Source organism: Aulostomus chinensis, chromosome 20, assembly GCF_037954235.1.
Source record: "Aulostomus chinensis isolate RoL2024-O1b breed Wild chromosome 20, RoL_Achi_v1.0, whole genome shotgun sequence".
NCBI classification, from domain to species: Eukaryota; Metazoa; Chordata; class Actinopteri; order Syngnathiformes; family Aulostomidae; genus Aulostomus; species Aulostomus chinensis.
In genome coordinates this window covers 24,659,864-24,673,676 of record NC_141339.1, presented here as the reverse complement: position 1 = coordinate 24,673,676, position 13,813 = coordinate 24,659,864, and the positions used below count along the sequence as shown (strand labels likewise).

General features: G+C 50.1%; 2 protein-coding genes across 2 annotated transcripts in view; one reads left to right on the top strand and one right to left on the bottom strand.

Annotated features, from left to right (window-relative positions):
• The window catches only part of ccr6a (chemokine (C-C motif) receptor 6a), a 4,849-nt gene extending 660 nt beyond the window's left edge, over positions 1-4,189 (top strand). Inside the window, exon 2 of the mRNA XM_086189988.1 lies at positions 2,031-4,189. Coding sequence (XP_086046114.1) covers positions 2,031-3,164 — 1,134 coding nt within the window. The 3' untranslated portion in view covers positions 3,165-4,189. The remainder of the gene's footprint in view (positions 1-2,030) is intronic.
• Positions 3,681-6,536, bottom strand: LOC147243426 (kelch repeat and BTB domain-containing protein 11-like). Its single transcript, XM_086189989.1, has one exon. The coding sequence runs from the start codon at positions 6,166-6,168 to the stop codon at positions 5,008-5,010; it is 1,161 nt and encodes a 386-aa protein (XP_086046115.1). The 5' UTR covers positions 6,169-6,536; the 3' UTR covers positions 3,681-5,007.
• Between the last annotated feature and the right edge of the window lie 7,277 nt (positions 6,537-13,813).

Genomic DNA, 13,813 nt, shown 5'->3' with positions numbered 1-13,813 from the left:
GCGTACCAGAGTGTCTCCACGCCGCTTCAATGTCCCTCATCTCATTTGAGAAGTTTAAAATTCCTTCCCAGTGACTTTTATTGATCCCATTTCAGACCCGTTGATGGGTTCGTATTCACATCCTGGTGTTTGGAGCAAGGACACCTCCCGTTAGGAGAGAAGGTGGGATCTGTTTCAGCGTCAGGACGACAGTGTTGGAGGCCCCAGCACCTCACCAGAACCAGTGAGCCGTCTCTGTTGAACTGGGAGAAGCTAGAAAATCCCAGTGACCCTCCTTGATGCGTCACGTCACAGATTGGAAAGATGGTGTTGCAGCAACGTTGATCTGGTTTGGAGCGTTTGTCACTAATCTGAACTAAAGCTGAACGTCCACTGATTGAGGCTCCTGTTTTTGTCCGTTAACTCCTGAAGCACCACAACCAATCGAAGTTGACCAGCTTTCTGACTGACGGGTCTCAGGGCTCGTTCCACCAGACCTGCTCCTCTGCTCACCAGCTTCTCCTCCGACAGCAGCCAACACCAACCAACGAAAACCTAAAAGTTGCGTTCAGAAGTGGAAACGACTTAAATTCAGGTTATATTTGAAATAGGGGGAAGTCAGAGGAGACAAACAGCAGCTGTTCCTTCTGGTTGTCTTTGCCCAGCAGAAGTACAAAGCAGAACACGAGGCGTTTGAGGAACACTGTCATAAAAGGATTTTATTGAGGTGTTTGTCTGAGACTGATGCAGCTTTGTGCTGCCGTCTCTCCGTTTGGCTGCAGGTGCAGCAGATGCTTCCTGCCAGGAGGCAGAGCAGAGCGGTTCTTAACGACGAACGCCTGAGCGACCTTTTAAATCTGTTAAACCGACAGTTCAGAACCCAGTGAAGCATCGGAACGCTGTTCTAGCGTGTAGACCAGCAAGGATTCGTTCTAAATGCCTAAAGTGATTTTCTTATTGGGCGGCCCGGTGGAGCAGTGGTCCTCCCTGTGGCCCCCAGCAAGAAGGTTGTGGGTGGAGCCCCGGCTGCAGCACGGGGTCTTTCTGGGTGAGTCTGCATGTTCTCCCTGTTCCTGCTGGGTTCTCTCTGGTACTCCAGCTTCCTCCACAGTCCAAAGACATCAAGAGGGACCAGGTTAATCCAGACTCTAAATTGACCGTAGGCGTGGCTGGGAGAGCCAATGGTTGTCTGTCTCTATGTGTTGGCCCTGTGATGGACTGGTGACCTGTCCAGGGGGAAGGCTGCTGGGATAGGCTCCACCCCCACCACCCTCAACAGGAGAAGAGGGGGAACATGGAGGGATGGATTTTCTTATTTGGATCTCACGAGTCCACATCAGAACAAAGTCAAATTGGTTCTCAGCTCCAGGTGCAGCAGAAACCACAGATGAACTGGGACACTGCAAACTTCCTCTCTGCGTTCTTCAAACACCTGAGAATGAACAAAGCCTGACTCAGCCGACGGGTTTCGCTCGCTCTGATAATCAGCCACATTGTGCCACTTACATCTCATTAAAAGTCTCTGACATCAACGCTGCTAGAGAACCAGTCATTCATGTGGCGTAGGCGGGAACTGTCAGAGAAAGACTGGCTGCACCAATAAAATGATGGAGGCGGAGTTAACAACAGGGTGCGTATCTGAGGAGGCAGTGTGAGGGCGAGCGCCCCAGTGACGCCTGTCACGCTGCTGATGTTCACGCTGAAAAGGAGCAGCCAGTGCATCAAGGGCCTCACATCTCTGACATCATCTCACATTTAAGAACTACAGATCAGGGACGTCCCCCTACACCATAAAAGGGTAGAGAGCTAGCACGCCGCGCTAGCACGCCGGCTGCAGGGGTTGGCCGTGATTACGATCGTCAATAACAGAATGTTGCTTTTTTTTCTGTCATTTTAAACTTCAGACGAGTCACATGGTTCGTGTTGACCGTCATCCGGAGAGAGAGAGCGGACGCTCATCCTCCATCTTGTACCGACTTAAACTGAGAGGAAAAACGAATCAATAGTGGAACCATCATGGGTGTGACGTCCTCTCTGTTCTTTGTTCTCAGATGAAAATGTCTCTGAACCAATCAGACGACGGCCTGAACCTCACGGTTGAAGACTACGATATCGACGGACTTTGTCTCCAGCAGAACAACCACAGCGTGGAGCTGGTGGTCGGCCCCTACATCCACTCCATCATCTGCATCCTGGGCTTCGTGGGGAACAGCCTGGTGATCGCCACCTACGCCTGTTACAAAAGGACCAAGTCCATGACCGACGTGTACCTGCTCAACGTCGCCATTGCCGACCTGCTGTTCGTGGCGGTGCTGCCCCTCATTGTCTACAACGAGCTGTCGTCGTGGTCGATGGGGCCGGTGGCCTGCAAGCTGCTGCGCGGCACCTACAGCGTCAACCTGTACAGCGGCATGCTGCTGCTCGCCTGCATCAGCACCGACCGCTACATCGCCATCGTCCAGGCCCGCCGCAGCTTCCGGCTGCGCTCGCTGCCTTACAGCCGCCTCATCTGCACCGTCGTGTGGGTCTCTGCCCTGCTGATCTCCTTCCCAACCTTCCACTTCTACCACTGGTACGAGCCGTCACAGAACGCGTTCATCATGCTTGACGAGGACGTGAATCAAACCCTCAGCCCTCCCGAGTACGTCTGTGAGTTGAAGTTCGCCGACCACGACGTGGCGTTGATGATGAAGGTCGCCGTCCCCAGCACTCAGCTGGCTGTTGGCTTCTTCCTGCCGCTGCTCATCATGGTGTTCTGCTACACCAGCATCATTGTCACCCTGCTGAGAGCCAGAAACTTCCAGCGTCACAAGGCGGTGCGAGTGGTTCTGGTCTTGGTGGTGGTTTTTGTCGTCTGCCATTTGCCCTACAACATCACCCTCTTCTATGACACCGTCCACATGTTTGAGGAGCAGTCGTGTGAGGGGGTAGACGCCCTGCAGACCGCCAAGACGGTGACCCAGACCATCGCCTACCTGCACTGCTGCCTGAACCCGGTGCTGTACGCCTTCGTCGGTGTCAAGTTCAGGAACCACTTCAGGAGGATTGTCCAGGACCTGTGGTGTCTGGGAAAGAGGTACATCGGCCCGCGCCGCTTCTCCAGGGTCACCTCGGACATCTACATGTCGTCTCGCCGCTCAGTGGAAGGCTGCGGCAGTGACAACGGCTCGTCCTTCACCATGTGAGGAGTCTTGTCCATAGACCTGATGAGTCCTGGGACGCTGGCGTCCTTCTCTCTTCAGGACCCGCCTGAGACGAAATATTTCTTTACTTCAGGGTTCAGAGGCACCGACGCAGGAGACCCCGATAACGAAGGTCGCATCAACACCTTCAGGCATGAGGGTGAAAAGTCACCGTGTCCCGAGTGATGCTACCACGAGTGGGCACGCTAGCATGCTAGCTAACATCTGTGATTCGCATCGATAGCTGAGGCTGCTGGGAACGCCGGCACCGGGCTGAAGAGTTCTACCAAGGAGAGCTTCTACAGTTCTACAGTTCTACAATTCTACAATTCTACAGTTCTACAATTCTACAATTCTACAGTTTCATTTAGCAGACGCTTTTGTCCAAAGCGACGTACAACACAAGCAAGAATTCAGACTTAATTAAGGAAAAACCCATTGTAGCGCCAAAGTGCTTCAGTTGTGATTTGGTCACAGGTACTGCCATCTAGTGGCAGAAGAAGTGTCGCCCCCCCCTCCCTTTTTTTTTTGGACAAACATACAACATGACACAACCCAGTTAGTGCTACATAGTCACTAAGTGCTGGGTCTTGGACCCTCTGACTGATTCTACCCCAAAGAGGAGCAGAGTCAGGTTCAGTGCCTCGGTGCTCTCTGAACAATTGAGTCTTCAATTGTCTCTTAAAAGTAGAAGAACCTTCATTGCTCCGCATCTTTCAGACTGAAACAGTGAAAAAGAATAAGACATCAGACCGATAAGAGAAAAGAGTCCAGGTGAAAGAGTTTTTTGACTTCTCGTCCAAGTTTTCTGTCGTTTGTGTGTCAGACGTTTGGACCCTCAACCCTGCTGAGAGTCCGACGACGAACCAGCTGACCTCTGACCTGCCATCGTCCTCTGCTCTTCATGTGCTTTATGTCTTCTGATTCCTGAACCTTTAGCTTGTGTTGTTTACATCTCAACAGATAAATGGAACGTGTCCTTTGGCCAGTTTCTATGGAAACGCCTCCACAGGGTTTAAAAGCAGAATAAAAGCTTGTTTTAATTTGGTTTTTACTGAATTCTTCTGTTTCTTTTATTGTCACGACTCGACAGCAAAGACGTTCAAGTCTTTGGCTCCGCGTTTACGGAATGTCAGGGCAATGAATCATATTAAGGTCCGAACTATCCACAAGAAGAGGAAACAGTCATTGCCTCATCAAAATAAAGGTTCCTGAAACACCGTAAAGGACTGAGACGACTTCAGGCAGGATCCAGACCAGTGAGGTTAAATATTTCTTCTCATGTTTCCTTTAATTAATGCGATCAGCGGCACCAGTTCAACTGGTTTCACAAGTTTAAAGACAATAATGAATTTCATAATAATGAGGAACACAAGCGTCATTAAAAAAAGTGGTTTGCCCCTGCAGGAGCAGGCGAAGGATCAGGAACGCTCCATCCTCCACTCATCCAGACGTTCACATCATGCTTTTATTTTGACAGTCCTGGGTGAGGAAGTCTGAGCTGTTGGTGAAAGTTCCAGTCAGTGGACTTGTAATGTTAAAAATGTTCATTTCTTTAGAGTTTGAAAGAGGCCTTATTTGATCTTGAAACAACAACAATTCCATCAAAGAAACCCACCGGAAGGATCTGAAACACTTTCATGCTAAAATAAGAAAAGCTAGGGAGGCAGAGAGCCGCCATGCTTGTAGTCATATTAGGAACTGATCATGTGACCACAGGTGACCTTATCTCAAGATAGATTAACGCGTGATCACGAGACTATGGCGTAAAATTTTGGCTTCTGCAAAAATCAGTTACGCAAAAGGCACAAAGCAGCGGGAGGCCGCAGCGGTGGCGGGACTGCGGTTATTCCCGCCTCAGCGTGACCACGAAGGGCACCAGAGCCCCTCTGGCCTCGGCGGGAGACGCCAGGACCTCCGGCAGGAAGCCCTCCCGGTCTTCCCGGTCCTCCTGGACCTCGAACTGCAGCGTCTGGCTCCGGTTGACGCAGTAGATCCGGTTCTCCAAAACCGCACAGCGGAACGGCTGCGGGTTGCGGAGCGGGAAGGACGTGCCCGCGTGCCACACCTTCACCACGGTGTTGTACTTGAAGACGCTCACGCGCGCGTGTTCTCGGTCCACGTCGAAGCGGTAGACAAAGCCGCGGCGCGCCACCATGTCCGAGGACCGCCGCCGGCTCTCGTTAAACGGACACTCCTCCCACTCGTCCCGGCGGGAGTTGTAGCGCAGCAGCCGGTAGAAGAGCGAGCCCCCGGACACGAAGAGCTCCCCGCCGGAGGATGTCGCCTCGTGGGCGACGGCGAAGGAGCCTTTGGGCAGAGGAGCCACCGGACACCAGCGGTCTGTGCGGGGGTCGTAGCGCTCCACGGTGAATAGGCACTCCCCTCCGATGGCGTACAGGTAGCCGTCCATGGCCACCAGTTTGAGCTGGCAGCGCGGCTGCGTCAGCGGGCGGACGGAGCTCCAGGCGCCCGTCAGCGGGTTGAAGCAGAAGACCCGCTCCGACGCTTTGGAGCGCCCGTCCGCCAGCACCCCGATGCCCCCCGCCACGAACAGGTAGTTGTACAAGGTGCACATCCCGGAACCTCTGGGCGGGACCTCCTCGGGCAGGCGGGTCAGCACCTCCCACTTCCGGCTCTCCGGGTCGAGGCAGAACACCCGCCGCCTGTCGGGCTCCTCCGCGGGGGGCAGTTGGGGGCTCTGCGCCCGGCTGCTCTCGCGGCTCCCGCCCCGCTCCCTCACCTCGCTGCTCTCGGCCACCGCCAGCACCGTCCTGCCCTCCGTCCTCCGCGCCAGGATCAGCTCCCGCTCGGCCGCCGTCAGCCGGCCGAACACCGCGGGGCTCCGCAGCACCTGCAGGTAGTTGTCGCTCATGAAGCCGTAGACGCGCTGCCGCGCCTTCTCCGCGCCGGCGCGCTTCGCTGCGGCCAGCAGCTCGTAGCAGTTCTCCGCGGTGATGTCCGGGGAACCGCCGGCTCCGGACTCCTCACCGGCCCCGGCCTCCATCGATCCCGGACTGGCTGCGGGTCGGATCGATGCGTCTGATCGGAACCGCCCCTCTGCGGTTCCTTTGTGGCGGCTCTTTGGCGAGTTGCTTCCCTCCGGTCCTCCGGGTCCCGGGGTCCACGCGCGCCTCCGCGGGGCCGGCGGCGGATGTCGGGGCGGTTGAGTGCAGCGTCTCCCGGAGGAGCCTGCGGACACAAAGACTCCCTCCGCCCCGCCAGCTCCTCTCTGACGGGCCGCCTCCCCATCCACGCCCCTCTGACCGAACAGAACCGGAACAACAGGTGCCGGGTTCCTCTCGCGTCCCACAAATAAAGAGTTTGTGGATGTGACGTTTCCTCTGTTCTTTGTTTCAGGGTTGAATTTATGAAGAGCGATGTTCGTTGATGAGGACGGGTCATCGATTATGAATCGGCGATGACGTCAGCGAACGTGTCCACATCAGAACCCCTACCTTTACACTCAACATGCAGGTAGAACACGAAGGTTGTGACGACGTGCCAGAACACGTCCAGGAGGAACTCCCGGGGGAGGTTCTGCAGACTCAGGAACATTCGGGGAGTGTGAGGAACATCGAGGGGAACGTAGGAAAGGTCCCGCCGAGTGTCCGAGTCCTGAGGGCCCAGAGCGACACGATCAGGAATGATTAAACAGAAGCAGGGCGAGAAGCAGAAGTTGATTGGAAACGCTTGAAATCCTCGAAACTTTATTGATACGTCTCATCAGCTGATCTCGTCAGGGATGAGAGTCACGTGACTCCAAACGTGGCAATCCTGCAGCAGGGAGCCAGCAGAGGGCGCCGCAGGGCCGCAGGTCAGGTGTGACTCGTCCATGTTCACGAGAGCGCTCTCTCTCTCTCTCTCTCTCTCTCTCTCTCTCTCTCTCTCTCTCTCACACACACACACACACACACACAGTCGTTTTCCTGTAATCTTTCTCAGTTACTCAATGTGTAAATTAACAAAAGTATTACATTTGGTAACAAGAACAAAATAACAAACAATCCGCAATAAAGACATAAAAAAGAAGTCAAATTACTTTGCAACCGTTGAATTAAGATCACATTCGAAGCCGTGATGGAGGGAGGGAGGGCGGAGGAGCGGGACTGGAGCGTGAGGAACGCCTCATCTGATGGGGGAACCTGGTCTCTTCCCAACTCATGAGAACTTCTGTGGTCAATCCGAGCTTCAGTGCTCAACGAGAGAGAGGTTTGAGTGACACTAGAACGGTGGAACAGGTTTGCTGTGATTGTTCCTGAACTCCGGTTCTCCTTACAGAGCCGTTAGTAACCAGAGAAATTAGGCTCCGCCCTTTGACCTGGACGTCTGTTAAAGTGGGCGTTCAGTTGAAGGAGAAGAACTTGGACTTCCTGGTGATCAATTTGATTGTGCAGGTGAAACATTTTGTTCACAGGTGTGAACACCTGGGCTGCGTCCGTACTGCCAAGTAGCAACCTACGTCCTCCTGCTACGTCCTCCTGCTACGTCCTACCCCTACGTCCTACCCCTACGTCCTCCTGCTACGTCCTCCCCCTACATCCTCCTGCTACGTCCTCCTGCTACATCCTCCTGCTACATCCTCCTGCTCCGTCCTACCCCTACGTCCTACCCCTACGTCCTCCCCCTACATCCTCCTGCTACATCCTCCTGCTCCGTCCTACCCCTACGTCCTACCCCTACGTCCTCCTGCTACAACCTAAACATGGCGGCACCATTCAGACACCCGAGAAGATTGGTGGTGAAGCACGACCTCTGCTGGCAGAGCACAGATACCACAATCAGGTAGACAGCACCAACGAATGCCCCATCTGCTGACCTGGCTGTGGTACTGCACTCCACTCTGAGCACCTTTCACTCATTCTCTATTTTTAAGCACATGAACGCACCTTTAGTCATCAACGACTATAAATGTTGGTGTTCATCAGAATGGGAGACTGTTGGTCTGGACTGTTGGAGACTCATTGATCCATAAACGCGTACACAAGTTTTTAGGGGACGAAGAAGAAGTCCGCGGTGCATTGTGGGCCATAGGTTGATCCGTAGGATGCACCTGAACCGACCTCCAATGTGGGCGTGTTTAGGCTGGAATTTAGGTTGCGAAGTAGGTCGGTACTCACGCCAGTTGTGGTTTGGGACAGCCTCCGACCTGCTCTGAGACCTGCCATCAGACCTGCTTGGCTATTCGGACGCAGCACTGGAGGCGGAGCCCCCCATCAACAGGTGGAGGAACGACCTCAAGCTGTCCGACACTCCTGGTGTCACATGACCCCCAGTGTCACCCAGAGAGTTTCTTTGATGGACCTGTTTGCTCCTCTGGAAGGAGACCTCAGTGGAGGTTTCTCTCTGTTCTCCTGTTTTTTAGTTTTGATGTTCTTTTATTTCTAGAAGCTTCTTCAACGTCTAAGTTTCTATGGAAAAATTTGCCTTCGTTGTTACAGTTGTGAACAACTTGAAATAAAGTTATGAAAACTTAATAGGGTCTTCGGGCTCAGGCCCTAAAAGAAACGTCAGCGTCGCCGCCATATTGGATGTGGCGAGGCTGCACTGTAAACTAACACATGGACTTAATTACATGAAGCACCTTCCTTCAAAGAAGAACCTCTGGCTCCTCCCCCTCTGTGCGTCTGTCCGCGATGTAAGGAAGGTGCAGGTGAGCTCCTCCTCCTGGTGAGCGGGTGAACCCGAGGACCTCCCCCTCGCGTCAGGTGTTATGGACGTTTGTGTCCAGTAAAACCTCTTTCGTCTCTTCGTCAAACAACTGCAGTTTCTATATATATATACACACATGATTTCAACCATAGACATATATAGTAGTAGTAGTGTATATATATATATATATGTATGTATGTATGTATGTATATACATACATACATATATATGTATATATATATATGTATATATACACACATGATTTCAACCATAGACATATATCGTAGTAGTAGTAGTGTGTATATATATATGTATATATACATATATATGTATATATACATATATATGTATATATATACACATGATTTCAACCATAGACATATATAGTAGTAGTAGTAGTGTGTATATATATATGTATATATACATATATATGTATATATATACACATGATTTCAACCATAGACATATATAGTAGTAGTAGTAGTGTATATATATATATATATATATATATATATATATATATATATATATATATATATATATATATATACATATATACACTACTACCACTACTATATATGTCTATGGTTGAAATCATGTGTATATATATACATGTGTATATATATACATATATATATATATACATATATATATGTATGTATGTATATACATACATACATATATATGTATGTATATACATATATATATGTATATATACACACATGATTTCAACCATAGACATATATAGTAGTAGTAGTAGTAGTAATAGTTTCAACGCTTGACTGAGCGGCGCTGGCGTGTGTTGATTCTGGCGGAACCAGCAGGGGGCACCACCTGCACCTCGGGTGTCTGACGTGTGTGTGACGTGCATGCTAATGTTAGCGATCACGGCTAGCAACACCGTCAGGAGCGCCTCAGACAAACATGAATGACTGAAGGCTTTATTTCAAACACGTGAATGATGTAAATCACACTTTAGTACGCTAGTTAATATTTTGTATGTTTGAAAAGGAGGAAAAGCATCAACTTATTGATCCCTACCCCTTCTCTACTTAGTACCTTAGTACCTAGTACTACTACTGGTACTACTATGAGGTTATCTTACCACCTGTCCCCCCCCACTTTTTTACATACTCCCAACACAAACGTTCATAAACAAACAACAACACCATAGCTGCTCGTGTCAAAATAAATAAAATAAATGACAATTCTGACAGAATGTTAGGACCACCGAGCTGGTCGTATCCCCTTCGTCCCGGTACCGTACACCACGCTAGCTGTCCCTGCTAGCATTAGCCTGGTGCGGCTACACTCAACTATCAATGCCCCCTGAAATTTGCCGCCAGCTCAGAGTTCCCTGCTGCGGTGAAACCTCGTATCTCAAGTCTGAGGATCCGGAGCAGGTCTTTGACGGCCCAGCGGGTCACAAACCAGCTGGTGATTAAGTGACTGGATGAGCTGCTTGGAATGTCCAGTCGGAACAGCGCAGAGATAGCACTAGCATGTTAGCATTAGCATGTTAGCTCACTCGTAGCCTGTTAGCATGTTTTCAAGGTTCAAGGTTTCTTTATTTGTACCCGAGGGTAAATTTGTTTTGCAGGCAGGAATTCAGCAATCCCCTCATACCACTCACATCTCCACACTAGACATACCAGCCAGGTCCATACAATAAAATCAATCAAATAAAATTAAAAAAAAAAAAAAATCTATCCAAATATAAAAACATGGTAAAAGTGCTTGTCAGTGCGTCCTTTGATCTGAATGAAATCATCAGAAGTAAAATCCATATAAATAAGTTATAAATAACTTTATATCGATTTATGTCCGGTACCCAATGTTCTAGACTTATGGTCATTTAAAATTCCGACCGCTCTGTGTATAAAACTGATTCTGTACCGCTTTGTGTGACCCTTCGGTACGCTGAATCTGCGGCCAGAGCGGAGGAGCCGGAACTCATCATTTAAGGGGTGGGAGCGATCCCCCAGTATGGAGTTCGCTTTCCTCAGTAACTGCCTCTTGTACAGTTCTGTAATGGGGAGTTGGGGCTCTCCAATACGCCGGCCAGACCACTTAATAATTTGGTTCAGTGAGTTTTTGTTTTGAAGTGACAAATTCCCAAACCAAGAGACCAGGGCGAAGGATAAAAAAGACTCGATAAAAGCACGATAAAACAGGGTCAGCACAGATCTATCAGTGTTAAAACGGGCCAGTCTCCGAAGTCAAAACAAGCGCTGATGTCCCTTTTTACACACAGCTTCACAGTTTAAGCTGAAAGTTAGTTTCGAGTCAATGACAGTCCCAAGGTATCTGTAACTCTCAACACATTCCAGAGGTTGACCCTTCATGACGGTGGGATCGTGGTTTACAGCCTGTAGTCTAAAATCAATGATCATATCTTTTGTTTTGGCTGTATTAAGCACCAAGAAGGAACGATCACACCAATCAATAAAATCTTTCAAAACAGGACCATGGCTGTTAGTTAGTGGTTCGTAGTTAGTTTTGTTCGTACACCCTCCGTGTTCAGAGTAACCCTGCTGGCTAAAGACCATTTTTGTCAACAAAACTGAGGTAAGAAGTGAAGGAAATGTGAGCGTAGAAGCGTGAGGTTCCTGTCATGGCGTGTAGATTCATCTTCCCAGGCTGGAAGTCTACGGACGCCTGAGTGGGCGAGGGTGAGGTGTAGCCTCGCACCAAACTCCATTCAGAAAAGAAGCATTTTAAAAGTTGAGCGCTAACTGACCTGTAGACAGACCAGAAAACTGATGAATACTTATTTGTTCAAATCAGCATCGTGATGTTGTTAACTCAACATTATTTTTGATCTTTTTATTGAAATCAAATGACAGTAAAATGTAAGCTGCAGGCAGGCGCTATTCCTGGAGACCATCGTGATGATGTCACGGCTCTAGAAGAGCTAACATATGTGTTTTCAACATTCCCTGGTCACCACAGTTGGTAACGGAAACAAAGGTGTATCACCAGGGATCACATGATCACGTGACTATTTACATGCTGCAAAGATTTGTTTGTGTCTCTCAGCAGCGAAGACGTCTGCTGTTGTAAATATTGAACCTGATAGGAACAGTAAAATCAGCTGAAATGAACTTTTTCCACCTCGCTGGCTAATGCTCCTGCTAGCTGCTGGTTCCGTTAGTGATCAGTGTGTGTGTGTGTGTGTGTGTGTGTGTGTGTGTGTGTGTGTGTGTGTGTGTGTGGTCAGTCAAATGTCACATGATTGGGACTCCTGAGCTCCGCTGAGGTTTCTGAAATCAGCAGAGCGATGAATTCAATTAAAAAATTGAGTTTGATCTCCTTAATCAAACATGGCGGCTGCGAGGAGGCGAAGGTGACCGACACTCCCAGCGTCTCGGATGAGGTCGCCGTTATCGATCAGATGAAAGCCTAACAAACAGCCGATGGTGAATCTGGGTGTTTGTCGTTCTTGGTGACACAGCGACACGGTGACGGCTTGAGGTGAATGTTGTGATGACGAAACATCGAAACGAGAGCTCAAACGTTCTCGTGTCGCTGATTCCATCATCACGTTGATCAAAGCACGAAGCGTTTACTTTCAGCACGCTTGTTGTTGCAGCAGGACTGTGAGCTTCCTGCAGCAGCCTGGTTTCACAGGTCAAAGGTCATCTGCGTGAACAGTAACTGGTAGTGAAGTGGTTATGGGGGGTGTCGTGTTACATGCGTGTTAAACGTGTGGGAGGCACGAATGGATGGGGAGTCCATTAATGTCCATTAGTGGGAAACTAAATTCATTTTCATCAGCACTCAATGAACGCTCGACTTAATTACTTCATCACCACCACGACCAGGCAGTGTCACATGATCATGCAGAGGCTGCTTGGGGCGATGAGGTCTGACTGCTTCTGACCCGCTGCAGCAGTGTTGGGCTGCTCGGTACCGCAGCAGAGCAGAACCGCCAGCTGGTGTTCTGCATCTGTTCTCCTCGTCCTCCTCTGGAACGCCGCATGTTGAGTCAGTTTTGTGTCCACGTTTCGCTCTGGTCTGTCACGAACGTCAGCAGGCGACTGATCGCCAAGCAGCCTCCGTTATTCTTCGCCACTCTGATCTGCTGGTTTGTCCCTGAAGACTCGTTCTGTTTCGCACTCGGCTGTCGGAGATCAGACGCCTCAGCACGTGCTTCCCTCCCGCCGCCAGAGCCACGCCGAGGCTCCTTCACTGATGCGACCCTGGACCAGAGGCCAAACGTCTTCAAAGAAGCATAAAACTTGGAACGCTTAAACCAACGAAAGCGAAGATTCAAGTAAAAAGAATTTTCATTTCTGTTCCCATGCTCTCCTCCAGAGGACAGGTCTGGGTGGCTTTCAGCAGTCAGCCATGATTCTTTCATTCTCTCCTGATTTTTTCGTTCTCTTTTCACCAAATTGAAATCCCAGAATTCAGTTGAAGCCCACAAAGGCAGCGAAGAATCTGTTGCTAAGGTGAAGGAAGCTCAGAACGGAGAGCAACCGGCAGCTGCTGGTCACAGTCGAAAACACATTCAGCCTCAAAGACACATGAAAGAGCAGCGTGCGTGCGCGCGCACACACACGTGCACACAGAGGTTGGTGTGTGTTAATAAGTTGGCCCGTCGCCACGTCTGCTGTGGATCTTTTCCGTCTCTCAGCAGTTTATTTCACAGCGAATTAATGTCTCCTGCATATTCATGAGGTGGTGACTGTGACAATAAACAAAGTGCATGATGGGAAAGTCCTGGAAGTTTGACCAAGAGTTCAGAGGTCAAACACAAGTCAGACCACGTTCGGCTGTGTTCGTCCGCCTCGTCGACGTCTCGGCTCCACACTAAGAATGACCCCTAGGTTGCTCCTGACAGCAGCTCTGCCGGCGCCAAGCGTCCCGTTTGATCAGGGTTTATTAAGAAGTGATGACACAACAGTTCAGCCAGCGTTCAGCTGAGCTGTCATCAGACCGACGGCGCCTAAAATGAACCCCTTCTTTTTGATGACAAAAACTGTTTGGGTCTTCAA

What these genes read in the sequence shown, in the direction of transcription:
- LOC147243426 (XM_086189989.1), bottom strand. Translation starts at nt 6,168, where the DNA reads ATGGAGGCCGGGGCCGGTGAGGAGTCCGGAGCCGGCGGTTCCCCGGAC.